The 18,648-nt window shown below is 37.9% G+C and overlaps 1 protein-coding gene across 1 annotated transcript in view; it reads right to left on the bottom strand.

The window, feature by feature from the left end:
• CTNND2 (catenin delta 2) overlaps nucleotides 1-18,648 on the bottom strand; it is a 667,983-nt gene that overhangs the window by 93,966 nt on the left and 555,369 nt on the right. Inside the window, 2 exon segments of the mRNA XM_033064576.2 lie at nucleotides 4,717-4,902; nucleotides 7,902-8,019. Of these exon segments, the coding sequence (XP_032920467.1) occupies nucleotides 4,717-4,902; nucleotides 7,902-8,019 (304 nt within the window).

Raw genomic sequence — 18,648 nt, 5'->3', positions numbered from 1 at the left:
TTCTCAAATGAAGAGGGATGGAGTTAAAACTGGAAAAACAGTCCTTGACATGTCACTGCATGCTCTTCTCTCCACAGGAAGCTGAAGCTAACTGGTTTTGCAGTATATTCCACAAACTGACAAATACAAATTATATTTAATAACCCTGCAGTTTTGACTTTGAAAACAAATTGGCCACACATGACAGAGAGGCTCATAGAGTATCTGGAAGATGCTGTGTAGGCAAGCAAGAAAGTAGTAATGATTTTCAAAAAGCTCTATAAGGAATTGCTCAAGATAGCTGATTCTTGCTACTCAGCGTTTGACATAACCACCTTGTGCAAGATGAGGCAGCAACAAGCGGAAATAATATTCTTTCTGAGCAAGGACACATTGACAACACAGCCTTTCATCTCTAATCACAGCTCAAATTCTTGGTTAAACCCAGGAGCTGCCACCATTCCTCTGTTTCTGTGCCTATTAGCTTGGTATGGCTTGGCAGACTATGAAGCATATTTGGTAAAACACTGGTGTCATGACATGAAAAGACGTATCTGGCAGGTTTATTTTTTATGCTTTTTGAAATATTATTGCCTTAAACCTGCTATTTCATCTAGATAGAAGAATTTATAGGCCATTTAGCAAGCATGCTAAAGAGGTGTGCCAGTCAATTCTTAATGATATATAACTTGAAATGTTGCTGTTATACCTTAAGGGTCCTGACAGAAGGTGAAAAAGAAGGTCAGGCTCATTTCAGAAGTGTCACTTTCAATCAAAAAACAGACTTTGGGCTAGATTCTGGTTTGACAAGAATGATCACAGATGGGGAACTTGAGATGAGCATGAAGCCAAGAAGTCAACCTGTTAGTCTTAGGGAAGAAAGGAAAATAAATGAAATTGCGCCACATGTATACATAATAGGCAGCATAACAAGAAATAAAATAAGGATTAATGACAACTCCCTGACAGGCTTTTTTTTTAACTGAAGTTGGACCATACACCTGATTTGCCCTAACTGCTTTTTGTCACTATCCTTGTTTCTCATACAGCTGAAAGAGTAAACCTGTTGGCAGCAGTGAGCATGCTAGCAGCATGAACAACATTTTCAGCAGTGAAGAATCAGTTTCCATTTGAAGAGTGACACAATACAAGACAGAGGTTGATGTCTACAAGGTCCTGGTCAGAGATGAAGGGGTCTATGGCTGGAGAGCTTATTGGGGTGAGGGTTCAGTACCAGCTGATCACAGGTAAGCAGCAGAGAAAAACTAACAAAACAGCAGAGAATTGCAGTCCTAGAGGTTGAGACTGAATTCAGGTGAGTTTCACTTATTTTTTCTGAGACCTTAACAGAAGTTTGGCTGTGTTTCCATAGATAAAACCAGTGCTATACCTAGATATTATCACAAACCTTCAGAAGGTTTGAGCCTCTTCTAACATTCAATTTGTGTGACAAAGCAGATGCCTCAGGAACCTCTCTCAGCTCTGGTGAAATGATACTGGGCTCTTTTAACACCACCCACCTTTTTTCTGAAATGTGGAGAACATTTGTTTCCTGTGATCCTAAGGGAACTCTTTAAATAAAGTAATTTAAAAGGTGTCATTAGACCTATGATCTGAACAAAGATACATCTCATACTTGATTCCAAGATATACCGAAGTTGCCATTATAACAACTGATAGACAGCTGATGTCATTAATAAAAAATAAATTCCAATTTGTTGTTGAAAGGCCTTTGAAAGAAGCCACATCTTATACTACCACTCAATTCTGTTCTTTCCTTCAAGTAATTTACATGTGACTACAACAGAAACATGACTTAGAAAAATTTGGGATACTTGCTCCCTAAGTCATAAATATATATAAAATATAGAAATTTTACATATCATATATATAAAATATAGAAATTAACTTGTACTTTCATTATAGAGAAAACCCATGAGAAAGTGATTTTAATATCAAGTTTCTACTGTTTTATTGTTTAAGAAACAAACTCCCTGCTCTGTGAGATTTTTTTTTTTTAAATACGGAAAACTGCATCTTCATCCACATCCTTTGTCTAAAATGATATATCTGTTTTTCTTTTTCAAGTACAATAGTTTTGCTACTATTTTTTTTACTAATACTTCTACCCAAAAATTAAAGACTACCTCATAAAGACACAAATGGAGTTCAAGAAAATACACATAATAATGAAGAAATTAAATTACAGTGATAGTGTAATAGGAAAATTTCAAAATTGCATTCACTAAAATCTGAACATTTTTTTTCTCCACACTATTTCGTACACTGTATCTTCTGAGAAAGACCAAAACAGAAATTTTTTTATTCAAAAAACACGTGCACTGCCAAAAAAAGAAAAAAAATACCTACACCCTTAACACGGATTTTCTGGGAACCTAAAATGTAGCAACTATAGACTGGATACAACTCCCTGGTACTGAGGTGCCACAACTGTCAGAGATGTGCCTGTGCCCTGTGCTTTGCCCAAAAAGAGAAAATTCTCAAGTATTAAAGGAACCACAAAGACAAAGAAGTAGAAAGAATAGATCTTTTTACACAATTGGACAATTGTTTCCACACTGGACAAGTGCCTCTGAACATACTTCTGTACTTTTTTTTCCAAAATAAATGGAAAAAAGAGTTACATTTATCCTTATCACAGTTGGAGTTATTTTATGCTATTGCTATAAATGTGGTTACATGAAACATACTGCTTTTCTTTTCCATTTTTGAGGGTAATTTGGGAGAGCTGTTTCTGGCACAGTGACCTTGCTGCTATTGTTTTTAGTGGCGCTCTAGTTAACTTGATAATATATTAATTTGATAATATACTTCAAATTATTTGGAATGTTCAACAACTGTTGAGAATTATGGGGTGAAAAGAACCTGCAGAAGGCTCACAAAGCCCTCTTAAAATTCCTGAACTGAATAATATCCACATGTGAGAACTTGAATATGGCAAGATGAAGTAGGATGTCTGGATTTAAAGGAAATTAGATTAAAGAAGAAAACACCATTAGAAAAATGTTTCTAATACTTGTAAGACAAAGCAGTCCTATGCACAACAGAATCATTTCTGGAAAGAGTAAATTTGTGTCCTTGCCATAGAAAAGCCTGAAAATACACGTGCAGTTTTATTATCCTTTGGATTTAAAACTCTTCCATGAGGCCAACACTAACATCTCTGAGGAGACCTGTCACATGCAACATGCTGATAATAGGCACTCATAGAAACAGACAAAAAATATCTAAGAGCAGGCAAAAGCATGTACACTGTAAAGGTAATCGGCCAAAAGAGCGCAGTTCTTTGGCCTGGAGGAGCAAAAAATGTTTTTAAGGGAACCATTAAAGTACAGAGAAGCCCTATGGGAATACTGAAAGAGTCAACAGTACAGAGTTAAAACTATGAATCTGAGATCCAAAAGTCACAGAAGAAACAGAAGAGGAAGACTTAAAAAAGACTTTAGATACTGAGTGTGTGTGCATGTGTTAGTAAACAGAGCATCGAAGAGCAAGCTAAGTTGCAGTGTGACGCATTCATATCCAGACACGCTATTTTTTGCTCCTGCACTTTGAGTAACTGCAACACAGTGTGTGAGAAATGTTAATTCAGTAACAGGGATGATGACTATTTTATGGGGTAAAATTAGTTTGCTTTGACACTTTTAATCTCACTCTAGCCTAATACAGGAATCCCAACAAAAGACAATAATAAATTCAAGTTATCTGATGATGGGGTGTTTAACCACAAGAGTAGGTGAAATTAGTCCTACAAGTCATGAGTACTGCATTTTTCAGTATCCAAGTTTTAGCTTAGTAATGTTTCTTTTCCACATTAACACAATTTGACTTCAGGAACTCACGAATATTTTCAGAACAGGTTTACATAATTTATTCAAATATCCTGTGCACTTAATTGCTTACTCAAATAAATATTTTCTTTGAGCAATCTGAAACAGAAATAAACTACAATGCAAAAAAGTGACTAAGTGTAGGAAGAGGTGGAAAACTTACTGCAGCCAGCACAGGCTGACTGAAAAAGCCCATAAATCAGTAGCCATTCTTATTGCTATTTACTGATACAACAGTGTCTTTCTCTGCAACATAATTGTCATTATTCCCCAAAATTTAAGTTCTTAATGGGATAAAAAAGGACATAAATACACTTTTAAAATGAACCCACCCAAAATTATAACCTGCCAAAGAACTTGAGGAAGAAATCAAGACTTTGCTTTTCAATTTAAATATATCAAAATATGAATGCTTTTATAACATTCACTCGTATGACTTGATTTAGTCCTGTACAGTTTTCTCGCAATGTGTAGATACATGGTACAAGACTAACTTTAAACCAAGTGAGTGTATATATACAAGCCTGATGTTTGTATGCATTGAAGCCTTTCTACACACACGTGGCTCTGTGGAAGTATATGCAGATTACACTTTTCATGAGAAATGGCTTCCTTCCAAAGAGCATTTAATGGTATTTATGGCATTCAAAGTGTACCCATGACTGCAGTTTCCAGGTGCACCACATAATGTACAATTTCTCAAGCAAATATATTTCATTACTCCAGAGCTATATTCTGTTTTAAGCTCTCAGCTAATTAACAAGGGCAACAGTTTCGTATATTATGCGTCATGCATTTAATTTCTAATACAGTGCATTAATTATTTATATTTTAAATGAGGCTCACTTCAACTACTCACAACATAGCTGCAAATAAATTTCATTACCTGATCTTGTGATTTCTTTTTCTTCTTCTTCTTCCCCCAGCACCCTGAACTCTCTGCGTCTTTTCCATTGGCATCACCACAGAGTAATCCATCAAGTTCATCTGTTCCCATTTGCTGTCCCTGAGATGTTTCTGCAGCTAGCCTGTATGAGAGGTTCCTCAAAATGCACACACAGTTTTCAACGGTCTGAAAAGTATGACAAAAAGAGAAGTACAGAAAACAAAACCAGAAGAAGATTAAAATCCTCCCCTTGCTCACTCTGAATATGAAGCAGAAGGAATTTAATCTATCTTTGCATGTACATTTTCCCAGCACAATTCTTATGATCACGTTTCTGAGTGTTCCTCAGGTTAGGTTAAGAGATTCAGAAATTTTTATGTTAACAAATTAGTAGACCAGAAAATACTTTTCTGGGACTTGTTTTATTGTTGTTCTGAATTTCACACTGGAGCCCTGTGTGAAACAGATGTCGAGGTAAAAAGTGATAAGAGAACCTGAACACTCTGAATGTCAGAAAAATCCCACCTCAGTGAATAGAAAATGGCAATAGTTTCTGGGTTTTGTCCTTTTAAAACCAGAAATAACCTTTTTTCTGGCAAAAATTCTGTGTAAATTGCCATAAAATTGGGATCTGAGTTCCATTTCACAAGTACTTGCAGCATGAACATATGATGTTTCTCCAGTCCCAGAACTAAGACCAGAAATTTGTCTTGCTGCTTTTACTGCTTCTAGCCAGACTGCAGACAGATACCTTATATGCAGCCTTTCCCTTTCATCCATTTATCCCCTAATAGGTTGTGCCTTCTGTAGAAGATGCAAGCAGGAATCCATAAATGGATGAGACCCAGTGGAGGAAAATTCTCTTGTAATTCAACCTAATTTCTTCAAGTCTAAAAGAAGTTCAGTTTAGACGTGAAACCTACACACTGAGTTGGTTCAATTTGGTTTGATTATCCCTATTAAGAAGGATATGAGCTTAATTTTCTGCACACAAGGAAAGCATGGTTAAAAAAAGACATTCTGTATCTATTTATATTTATTTCAACTGTTCGTAAAGCTCCATGGAGATCAAATGCAATAGCCACTACATCCCAGCTTTTTTGCTCCATTAACCCAGAATGGAATGGCTGTGAGGCCTTCAGCTCTATCATATTCTGCCATATTCATCAGTGAGGCAAACAGATGGGACTTTGTTTTATTTCATGTACAGTATGAACTTCTGCCAGATATGCATTCAGCATTTGTGATGACACAAAGTTCCAGAGGTGATATAGAATTCAGATTCATCTATACAGGAACATTTACATATCTAATTTTTAACATAGATGAAATGTCACAATTTTTCAATACACTTGTACTAATTTGAAATTTCTGCCAAATATAAACACATGTAGAAATATATATGCGTGTGTGTCTAGAAAGTTTTCTTAGTGCACCTTTAATAGCTGAAAGTGTTGCAAACATTACACTTTGCTTTGCAAACATCACATTTATTTTTTAAAGTTTGCTGCCTCTGATTTTTTTTAACATGAATTTTATTCAATTTTGTTATAGCATGCTGAAGTTGAATCTTTGCATTTGTTGATTGGAATACTAAACTTTAATTTTCCCTTTGACAAATCATAGTTTTTGTATTTAAAATTCTCATTCTGTGGAAAACATAAGCTGAGTCCCTCACAAGAGCAATATTACCTTAAACTAAAAACCGATAAGCAAACTTCCAATGCTCAAATGCAACCAATGCCTTCTCTATTAAGGTGAACTCCTACAAGCCAAAAAGCTGGTTCTTACCACACAGTTGGACAGACTTCACTCTTCCTTGACTTTCAAGGATCCTTGTATTCCTTAGTCTGTTTTCAGATTCATTGTTAGGCAGCTAAGTACAGGTTCACTAGATTTTTTACTCTAGCTACATTTAAACTACTCTGGAGCTAATGAAGTTAAAAACAACCCTGTGTTTGGGGGCTGCTTTGCAGGAATTGTCTGGGTGTGGTAGTGGGGGCTGTGACAGCCAAGTTTGTCCCAAACCCTGCTGCCAGGTGTTGTGCCTGCCTTGTGGGTGGGTGTCCTCTGAGCATCCCTCTCCTAACTTCTATTAATGGAAAATTGATTACAGGCTAATGGATTGTGGGTTTTTTTTTGGTGTTTTGAGGGTTTTTTGGTTTTCTTCTCCTTCGGTTTCTTTTTAAAAAAAATACAAAGCCATGTTGTTAACCCACCACCTTATGCCATGAACTTCTCTTAATTCCTCTCTGCATCCTCTGAATTCACAGGCAAAGTTCACCTATTTGATTCAGGTAGTGACCAGAGATGCCTGGACATTATTCCTCTCTAATCTATAAACCCGTGGGGGTCCACGGACAACTCTGTGAAGTATTATTTGGAAATACAAACCCAGTGGGCTTTAAAACCTTGCTGCATAAAAGGCTGCTCTCCTGCAATTCCTAGGGGTTTGTAAATGGACCAAGGTTGCCCTAGAGCAGTAACTGTAATTAATTTAGCACAGTATACTGAAAGTGAAAGAAACTGGCCTTTTTCTTCTTTGGAATACTTTAATGCATTACAAATCTTCAATTTGTAAATGCTTGGAGTCTTTTTAATTAGCGAGTACCTTTCACCTCTGGAGAAGCTTGTTCATATCCCAGTATTTTAAAAGAAGTAAAGTTGACATAATGAGGCATCTTAGCACAGTTGTTATTGAAAGCATTCATTGATCCTCTTCAAAGAAGAAATAATGTTGGTTTTACTGCAAAACTACCCATTAATTGCCCCTTTTTTTTTGCTTGTTTGCCTTCTAAGCTTACCTCACTCTCATTAGCTCTCATACTGGGTACTGAAAATCAATTTTAAGGGAAAACTGGCAGAGCAATGTAAGGAACTTTACATGGAATATGATATTTTTGCTCTTCTTAAACCAGTATCGTATTTTCTGCTTCAATAATTCAGCTGAGAGGGTGACATGCTTACCTGTGCACATTACACAGGTAGACACAAATACAATGCTTAGCACGCTAAAATATACATCTCAGAAGAATAAAAAAGGAAAAGATGGGCTAAATTGTGTTTTGTTAAGACATTTCTCTCGATGCATTAAAAAAAAGAGTATCATGAAAAGATCATCTCTTTACAGTCCCCACGTTCCCTGAATACCTGGATTTGCTGCTGAAAAGACAAAGACGACAAACCTTACTATCAATTTCACTGCTCCCCAGAGCAGACTGGATCACGTACAGCAATGCATCTGTCAGGCCATCACACTCCCTCATTCTTCTGCGGGCCTCCTCTCCAGCAGAGCTGACATTCCTGCAAGGCAACAGCAAGGGTCACTATCTCCGTGGCTCCCTGAAACCTTCTCACAGTTCACATCCAGATAAAACACACGTTTTCTTTCTTCCTCTCATCACTTCAGAGCTGTGAATAATGGAGACAGCTGCGAATGAGCTCAGGAAATGTAACGCAGAAGGGAACAAATGGAAGACATCAGGTCCTCCACAGGATGGGGCTGAGTGGCCAAGCAGCATGCGCCCACCTGCATGGGGAGACTCATGGCCCAATAAAATTTGGAGAAGGGCTGATAATTTCCTTCCTTCCTTCCTTGCTCCCTTCCTTCCTTCCTTCCTGAAAGCATTTTTGAAATGTGCATATGTACATATAAATCAGGATTTTAAAAGTCTAGAAGTTTTGCCAAATACATCTTCTAGGAATTGAAGAGCCCAGTAGTTAGGGCTCTTAACCTGAGAGAAAAATATTATCAGAGCATAATATAAAACACCTGCTGCTGCTTGCTTCTCATTTTACATGAGTGTTTCCTTTTCTCTTTCATTTTGAGAGAATATTAATGCCTCAATCTTCTCTTTACGTAGTTTATTTTGCATTGCAAAACTTAAGGCCTTGAATTATTATAATAATATTCCAATTCTTGTGTTCCTTAGATGGGGCCAGAGGGCCTTCTGAACACATTTATATAAATCCAATTAAAACAAAATTCACTGCGTAACATATTGTGCCACAAAGTTCAAAGTACTGATACACAAAGTAACAAATATGTATGAATGAGCATGTACAAACAGAATCTATATTTGCTAACATCAAGTCTCCCAGAGAAAAACTGCATGCAAATTTGCACAGAAGGTTTGATTTGGAAATGGATGAATTTGCAATCTCAAGAATGGGATAAAACTTTTCACAGTCTCCTTCAGTAGGGGAAGACAACCCTTTGCAGAGGTGGCTCATCTTAGCTCTTCTCTCCCCATTCCTAAAGTTTATACAAAGAAAGAACATGAAGACCACACACACCAGACCTATGTATTTAATGCTAATTGTGTGGAAATGGAAGGGATGATATTGGCCCTTGAATTTCGGAAGGAGGCAAGGCACTTTCTATATTATATACCATTTTCAATGACCTTTGCTTTAAAGATAGCAAAAGCACAGGAATCCTGGGAAGAAGGAAAGAATTTCAGATGGAGGAAGATGAGAGGACTTAGGGCTAGGTTTACTTTTAATTATTTTTCTGCTCTATTTCATCCTGTTCTGCCTCGTTGTTACCTAAAAAAAAAGCATTTCCATTCCTCCAAAACAACAGTCTTATAACTGGACAATCCCTCAGTCCCTCCAATGCAGGTTCCTAATTGACTCTGCCCCCTAAACATATATGATTTACCATCGATACTTGCGTCCTCACACAGTCTTAATTAGTGCTGCTCTCCCACACACACTGGCCCAATTAATTCAATACTGTTCCCTTCACCTCAGCAGACAGCTTGACAGAAACCATATAGCCCTGGAATGCTGGAATGAATTCTTGTATCTCTCTAGCAAACAAATTCACTCTCCTTGAAACCCCTCATTTTTTGCCACATTACACATCAGAAGCCTGCCCTTCATAACAGCTTGCAAGTTTTGTGTTGTCTGGTCCCTCTGGTCCCTGAACTCCAACACCTCTTCCTCTATCCCTCTGCTGCTATGAGATCAGCAGTTGAGGGGTCTTCCTCCACTTCATGGGGAAACTTTCTTCTGTAATCTAGGAAGTAGGGTCTGGACAACATCAGTAGGAAAAACTCTCTCCCTTTGAAGTGATGGAAACTTCTGACTCACCTTTGTGTGGCAGAAATAAGAAGGTAAAAATATAGAGAGCATGGTTTTTCCCATACAGTGCCTGTGCCTTACATTCGCAGGGCTGGGGACACCACCTAAAGCAGAGTAGACCACTCCCCTTTAAAGGCAAGAGCTCCACTGATATTCTGAAAGGGCAGAACATGTAGGAAAAGCAGTATCACAGACTGGAAAAGCGCTTTGTGGGGTATAGAGTGAGGATAAGAAGGATTATTTGATTTCTATCTGAAATTTCATTCTCTTACCCTGTAGGCAGGTAAAGACAGAGGTAGGTAGATAAATATAGATGGCAAGAGAGTATTGAGGCACTGGTGCAGGTTACCCAAAGAAGTTGTGGATGTCCCATTCCCTGCTGGTGTTCACGTCCAGGCTGTATGGGGCTTTGAGCAATCTGATATTGCCGTCTATTGTAAGATGTTTAAATTCAATTGTCCTTAAGATGCCTTCCAACCCAAACAATTTTATGATCCTATGACTCTGTGATGAAGAAAGAAAGCTGTATCCAGCCCTACAAGAGCAACTGCACAAATACAGGAATGCTGAGGAAGAGTTCCAAGCACAGCTTTGCACCTTTTTTTGCAGCACTATGAAAAGAAAAACTGAAATATTCCTGAATCCCTTTAAACAGTCTGTACTAGAATGATGTGCCCAGTCTCTTTATTTTCTGCACTTACATATACTGAGTGCAAACTTCCAAATAGACTGATTTAGACACCAGTAGAGAGAGATACAGTCTCCCTGATCTTCTCATTGAGGGTTTTTTCCTTCTCTCTATCACAGCCAATTGCATGTCACCTTGACTGTCCGGAGTCTGCAGAGACTGTCAGCCTCTCAGTTCCTCTCCAAGTTCACCAGAAACTCCTACTCACCAAGACAGCAATGTAGACAACCTTATAGTCCCTGAGCTGCAAGCTATCTGCCTCATTCATTTCCAGCAAACAAAGAATATGAGGCCTGTACACAAAGCAATACAGACACACCAGGCGCACATCTTGCACAGACAATGCATTTCCTTGCTCTGTATTGAGGAGCTGTTGAGTTGGGTTCTTCTGTTTATCATCCTTCCCCATTATGCTCCAGTTGCTCCTGTAATCAAGAGGTAGATATTCTGAATTCCCATGACAAAAGTCACTGTTAACCTTTTGCACTGACCTGATCTATTACAGGCCTCCCCAAGACACGGTGCACTTATTCACATAGGAAATAGCTAAAAACCAAGACAAATCCAAACCTTGCATCAGCATTTTGGCAGAAATACAACCCAGTATCCAGCTAGTCTCATGTCACCTCTACTGAAGTAATCACTGGTAACTGAGATCATTCACAGAGGGTCTCTATTATCACCATGTTCAGGCTACTAGTTCTGCAATGAGAAACAAGTTCCAGATTACACGAGGTGTCAAAGAAAACATGCTGCCATCCTATTTCTCATTGTTAATCTGGACATGCTGTAGCTGTCAGTGTGACAGGGAATAAGACATGATTTGTCATTTCTGAATTTACAGGTCACTGTGCAGATTTAAATTGGAACATTAGTAGTAACTACTGTTGGTAAGATGTCCCACTAAGTCAGTGTATATTTTTCCAGTGTCATTTACCAACAGGTGAAACCATGTTTTTGGGATGTCTTAAAGGATATGGAGATACAATGCACAAGTTTTCAGGGAAAGAATACTTTTCCATTCTAAATCCAGCCAGTTTGATCACCCTGTGTACCTTGATTCTTTGTGTAAACTCTTCTAATGGTATATGTGAGCCATAGGCTGTCATTCTGAACCTAACAGGGCAAGGATCGCTCCAGCTTGCCATAAACCAGTAAAATGAATTTCAAATAGAATCCAGTCACACAGGAATACCAAGAATACTGAGGGCTGAAGAATATCTCTCCGTTTAGTCAGAAGGTCCCAGTTAGATCTCTAAAATCCAGCTAATGTAAACTGCTTTTTGTCAAGAGAGGAACACTAGGAACAGATAGAGCAAGAGTTCAGACCCATGGCTCATCAAATTGCTTTTCTGAACAAATGGCAGACTGACTTTGCTAATTACTTAGGAATGGAAAGAAAACTAAAATAATCCAGCTTCAGTTGGGAGAATGTGCCAACTGTCATATAATCACCTGAAAACTACCAGCAGGCATGATCCTCCATACCTAGACATGTCAATCCAAGGCTCTAGGGATATGAAGGGTATGGTATAAAGGAGTGCACTGTGTAACACACACTTGACTCCTGTCAACCCTGGCACTTGCATTAGTTATTCAATGCAATTGTCAGGCTTTGAGGTAGGGGAAGATGGGTGCCAAGCAATTTCTTTCTGCTTGGGTCATTTTCCATGCACTCAAACAAACTGTGGGAGGTTCACAGCAATGTCCTTATGAATCTAGGACAACTAAAGTCATCTGTCTTATATGGGGAGGACATTGATTTCTATGGAAAGATCATCCAGAAGGCAAGCCTTCTGAGACATGACCTCTGGACATGGGAATATTTAGCAAGCTGTTGACATTACTCCCAGTGGCAGTTTTATCCATCTCAACGACAGAATGAAACCATCTGCACCTGCTCTCCCTAACCCTGCCCAGGTCATGTCAAGTAGTAGGTCCTTTCCTGTAGCAGCTACCAGTCTGCAGATTGCAGATCTCCTTGCAGGTCATGCAAAATAATGGTTGAAAATAAATAATTTGCATTTAGCAAAGGTGAAATTGAGACAGGTATTTCTCAAAGCCCCATGATAAAAAGAGAAAGCATGTTTAATATCTAGTATATGTAATATTTTTCGTGATATAAGAGAGGACAGACACAGGAAGGATAATATCCTAAATTAGGTGGAAAGCTTAAGTTATCTATGGCATGAAACTTCAGGGGCCCTCCAAGTATGTAATTATTCCAAGAAGTTTTGTGTAAGAGGAACTAATCCTAAAAGCCTCAATCTTTTTCATCTTTCTACATGTTACAATAGTCACCAAAAAGAGATTTTTCACAGCAAGTGGGAATGGTTTACATAAATCAAGAATGACTCCAACGCCATTAATATTGTAGGAACTGGGATTATGTTTGCCTGAGGATACCTAGCAACGGAAAAGCCCTCAAAATACTGAGCAACTGAGTTACAACTGGCATACTTAACACTTTTCCTTTAATTAAAAACCCAAACAAACAAAACCCCACCCTGATCTACCTCCTCTAGATGTGCTCTTTTATACTCTGCCTGTTTCTATTTCTGCCTGATTGAGCATTTCTCCTTCAGGGACCCAGCCTTGTCTTGGAGGCAAGCTGGCATCCCCAGTCCCGTCAGAGGGTGCCACGGTGATGATCCTCTGAGCTGGCCTGCAATGTAACACATTATCCCCTAAGAGCTATTGCTTTTTCTATACACTCCCAGCTGTTTCTGTCAGCATTCAGGCTCTTTCCTGCAAGGGTCTAATACAGTGACACATACACAAAACGAAGCAATTGACACCATGCATGCCTCCAATCAAGTGTGCTCAGTGTTGTCAGCACACCCCCTGTGACTGCACCATTGGAGAGGCTTTTTATAGTGGAGTAGACCTCAAGCTTATCTGTAAATAGTCAGTATAGCCTTTGGACATGGAATAAATAGGTTAGCCATAGTAGTTTTGGTTACTATTGTAACTTTTAGACAAATTATGATTTTTTATCATTATTCGCACACTAAGACTTTTAAAAAGTATCTCTTACTGCTGAAAACTAAACTAGCTGATATAAATAGCTATTTTTCAGACTAAATAGACATTTAAACAAGGCAGTGAGACAAAACGTAAGAAAACACAAGAAGGTTCATTCTTCATTATCAGGAGTTTCTAAGTATTAGGTTTTCAGGGACTATAAAATCAGCTTATAATTTGGAAGTAAAAATAAATTAAAATAGATTTTTCAGTCACTGCCACAGACCTCCCTTTAACTTTTCATAATTTGAATGACAGTTCAGTGCACTATCACCAAAATCAGCAAGATTTCTTCTTGCTAAGTGCTCTTATCACCACTTATAGCCTTCTTAATCTATAAGCCAGTTGTCAGAGTTTAGCAATCCTGCCTGTGGATTAAGTATAACATAAGTTTTGGGGAAAACTGTCTTGTATTAAATAGAATAGCACAACTGTAGTTAAAGAAAACCATTCTATATCTACAAGGAATTCAGCCAAAAAGAGATCTTTCTCTCTTAGGTAACATTTTCACTTTAAATTGTACTTTGCAATTAGACAAACATCTGACAGTCTAATGTGGATACAATCTTAGTTATTAACCTTTGTGTCAAATGCTATGACAATGTGATTTAGCTTTGATTGTTCAGCAGTACCCTTTGTTTTCAAAACATCAGAGCAATTAGCCTACCCAGTCAAGCACTCAACAGGTGCCTTTTACTGCTGTGCTTCTTCATGTCCAAACCTAAGGCTAAATGCATTGTTTTCAATGACCGCTCTGTGCGATTTGTGAACTCCTAACTCTCTGCTAGTTGATTCCTAACATCATTTTTTTTTGCTATTTTGATAGTTTTGAAAGATACACAATGGGAAAACACATGAACTGCAACAAATATCTTAAAATAAACTGTCTCTGTAAAACCACTCCAAATTTCATGACCAAAAAATTTGGTATGAGTTCATGGTATAATCAACCATAGCATAATCTAAAAGAAAAAAATATATTTCTAACTACCCCTCTCCTCTTTTGCTGTGTTTTCATCTGATGTGCAATTCTATGTACAGTAATTTCATGATTATAAGCCGCACTTCCGGGTGTCAGCAACTTTTCGTTCTTTGTCCATATATACGCCACACCTGATTATAAGCCGCACATCCGGATGTCGGCAACTGTCTTGGGTTACAATACAGAGTGTGATAAAAGGTATCCATTCTATCACCATCTGTTGAGGGTGGGGGCAGTGATCCTTATCTCAAGGGCAGATACTCTGCTAACGGGCCATCCATTGAAACCAGGTGGGGCATTGTTCTTTATCTTTTCACAACCCATCCTCCCTCCAGTGAGTCATTTTCTGCTAATAGCCCATTGAGTCCCACTGTGGGACTGATAAAATTACTGCATCCCATCAGAAGTTGCTCCAGCCAGGGGGAAGAGCCCAACATTTCTTACCAAGATAAAACAGAGGTTTTGGGACACTAAGGTAGCCCCTTTCTCCACTGGACTCCAGAGGAAAACCGGATTTCTCCACATCACCACTGGACCTCTGGAGGGAAACTGCACCTTCTGCAGGAGCACTGCTTCAACTGAATCACATCTGTCACTGCAGGAGGATGCAGCCACCATTTAATTGGACTGCTACCAACACCCTGCCTGACGGGGTGTCAGGTTGTACTCTGACTTTGTCAGGGTTTGGAGTTTTTTTCTTTGTAGTACTGTATTTCTATTTTAATTTCCATAGTAAAGAACTGTTATTCCTAATTCCCATATCTTTGCCTGAAAGCCCCTTGATTTCCAAATTATAATAATTTGGAGGGAGGGGGTTTACATTCTCCTTTTCAAAGAGAAGCTCCTGCCTTTCTCAGCAGACACCTGTCCTCCAAACTAAAACAGCAACTTTTCATGCTTTGTCCATATATAAGCCGCATCTGATTATAAGCTGCACTTTGGGTTCAGACCAAAATTTTAGTCAAAATGGTGCGGCTTATAATTGTGAAATTACTGTAACTACAATACATAGAATTGCACATAGTGTATTGAAGGAATGTTTTAAATTATGGTATTAAGAAACGCTACCTGCATCAAATTTCTGTTTTGATATTTAATTTCTCTGACATGTAGTATTTGGCTTCATAAAAATCACTGCACTCATTAATGGCCATCTGTTTATACAGCTTCTAATACAATACCTGTACATTCAGTAAGAGCTGAAATACTGTATCACTTATTGCTCTTGGGAAGACCTGCTGTGGTACAGACTCTGAAGATCATAATGGAAATAGTTTAAATATGTCAACATCAAGACACTTTTCTCCATTTATAATTGTAATGTAGCTAAATGGAGCTCTATATGTGTTAAAAACTACAAGAATGTAAATACAACAGCATCAGCTTTTGATGATCCAGCATTAAATAGCAGCATTAGCTCAGGCACTTCTGTCCTACAGAACCACTGTCCAAAGGACTCTGCAGCTCTTCCTCCTTGCATGGACCAAAGAAAAACAGGACAAATTTGTGGAGAAGAATGGCACCGATGCTGCCAAATGCAGGTATCACTCCCCCCACCAGCACTCAATGAAACACTGACATGGCCAGTGGGAGCATGCCCTCAGGAAATATTACTGTCTCATTTCATATTTATTTCCTGGCTACCTACTCTGGTCACCATAAAAACTAAAAATTACTGTGTCAGATGGACAGCATTGGAAAGTAGTCCATTTTCATTTTTCTGTTGAGCCTGTTATCTTATTGAGAACAAAACTGATCAGACATAAATGGTTTCCAATTAACCTCATTCTACCTATTGTTTATCAGGTTATTCAAGCGCTTATATATTGTTCTGTTTTGATGTTCTTAATTGCCTTTCTCTACATTAACCATTCAAGCAATCTCTAAAGTATTATAATTCATATTATTTGTACATCATTTCTATGTCTACTTTTCTTCTCCACTAAAAGATGAAGCCTCTATTTGTCCTGTTTAGGTCTATGGGAAAGTCTTTGATTTGCATGAGCTGCTCTAGTGAAAACACTTCCACAAGACTGAAAATACCCCATTTTATTTTTTGTAGCCTATAGTCTCAGGAAAAACTTGGCATTACAACTGTATTCTTAAGAACAACTGAAAAGAAGCAGACAAAATGCTTTAGAGTTTGGAGTAAGCATCAAAGAAATATACTATCTGTAAAAGGTAGTAATTTACTGTGTCTAAAATATTATTCTGAGTCTACCAGCATGCCTTACAATGCTGAGATCTCTTTATAAAATTGTTTGAATGTTATTTCTCTAATACAATTTTAGCTGTAAAGAAAAATCACTCTCCTTCAGCCAAAATTGTAACATACACAACGGCTGGGGAAAGGATTTTCATTCATACCTGAAACCTGGAAAAGGAATTTAGCCAACTTCTCACAATGTGTGAAATTTCTTGCCATCCTTTGAAGTATTTGACCTTTTTTTTTTAGATCTTAAGAGTAACTAGTACTAACAAATGAAAACAAAACATCTTCATTTTGACAGCTCTTTCCCCTTGACTTAATCCCAGTGCAGCTCTCGTGCTTTTCAGGAATATATGCAAGCCTCTTTTCTATACACTCAGAAACATTTCCACACCTGAGTTGGTTGTGATAAAAGTGCAACTTCAGAATCCAACATGACACCAAAATACATTCCTGACCTGCTGCCAGGTTTTACCTGAAATTACTTAGCACTAGTGGGCATGTTCTACCTACATAAGACATATTTTACTATAGTAATAGAAAAGGACCAGACCATCACATAAAATTAACAGTTAATTAAAAATAGAAACATGATGCTTTTTCTAGCAGACCAGTTTGCATTTCTGTAATCAGAAAAAACCACCCCAAAATCTAAGAGCAAAACCTATGAAAAACAGACTTTGGGTTATACTCTCTTTAAGTTTATCTGTTATATGTCTTGCCTTCTTAAAGGACTAATTTGTGCATCCTTTCTCCCCTCTCTCACATAATGATGAACTCAGTACCTGAGATTTAGTGCCCTCTGGAGTCATCCTCTGCTCCATTCTAATAAGGCACTTAGAATTGTCTCCAGCACACTTGGAAGTCTTGGTGCAAAGAATGACATTGCACTACCTCACGGAAGCAAAAAAGGAAGTGATTTGAAGCCAAATATCTGCATTAAAACTTTCTCAGTCATTTGAGTGTCTTGCATTCCAGTGAGTCCTGCTGTCCATACATTCTCTTAATTGAAAATTACAAAAGAAAAAAGTGCTTTAATATGTGAATTGTAGGTCCCTGTCTTGGTCTCCTTTGTGGCTCATACACACAAATGGAACAGTAAGAAGTCCGTTAGTTTTCCAGAATAAACAGTCCATTTAAATATCCAGTGAATAGCCTGTTACATGGAAAACAGTCTCTATGCCAGTCTAGACCCGCTGGCCATGCAAATTCAGTTTAAGAGCAATCAAACACATGTAGTAAAAAACCAAGTGCCACAACTGTCAAACTTCTTCTACAACATGATGCAAGAAGACAAATCTGTGATTCAAGTATAAACCTAGTAACTTTACATTTCCAAATAAACACCTTGAAAGGATGGGAAGCTGAAATGAGTTGTCCTCGTTCAATGATAAAGGGATGCGAATGTGTTTCTAGGCAAACAAGGAAGCTACATCTTGAAAAATAATAATAAAAAAAAAGAAACAGAAATAGAACTTATTTCATATATAGTTACTCAGGACAGCATCTGCATGAGGAAAAAGTACTTTAAACCCTGGGATACTAGAACACTGTCATTTCGGTTTCTTAGTTACAACAAGCATTCTACTTGGGCTAGGTGACTTTCTAGTTGTATAAATATGAGAATAAATAATGGCATTAGAAATTAACTTTGGATTCTACTTTGACATAAGATTCTACTTTTTATGCTCTGATCTTCACTTTTCTATTGGATATGCTGATTTTTAAGTTGACACTGTTGTTAGTAAACCAAGCCTAAAAGTTTTGGATGAGGTATTACAACATATTGCATGTTCTTTTCATATACTTTGGTAGACACTTAAGCTCAGTAAATGTGTTTGCCTCTGCCCTTAAGTTTGAAACATTTAAAAGCATTATCAGTAATGCACTTCTTCTCAGGTCTTATAAATCAAAGTATTGGAAAGTTATACTGCTCTCTTG

This window comes from Catharus ustulatus, chromosome 1, assembly GCF_009819885.2.
Source record: "Catharus ustulatus isolate bCatUst1 chromosome 1, bCatUst1.pri.v2, whole genome shotgun sequence".
NCBI lineage: Eukaryota > Metazoa > Chordata > Aves > Passeriformes > Turdidae > Catharus > Catharus ustulatus.
Note: the sequence above shows the minus strand (reverse complement) of the source record. Positions and strands in the feature narration are given on the sequence as shown.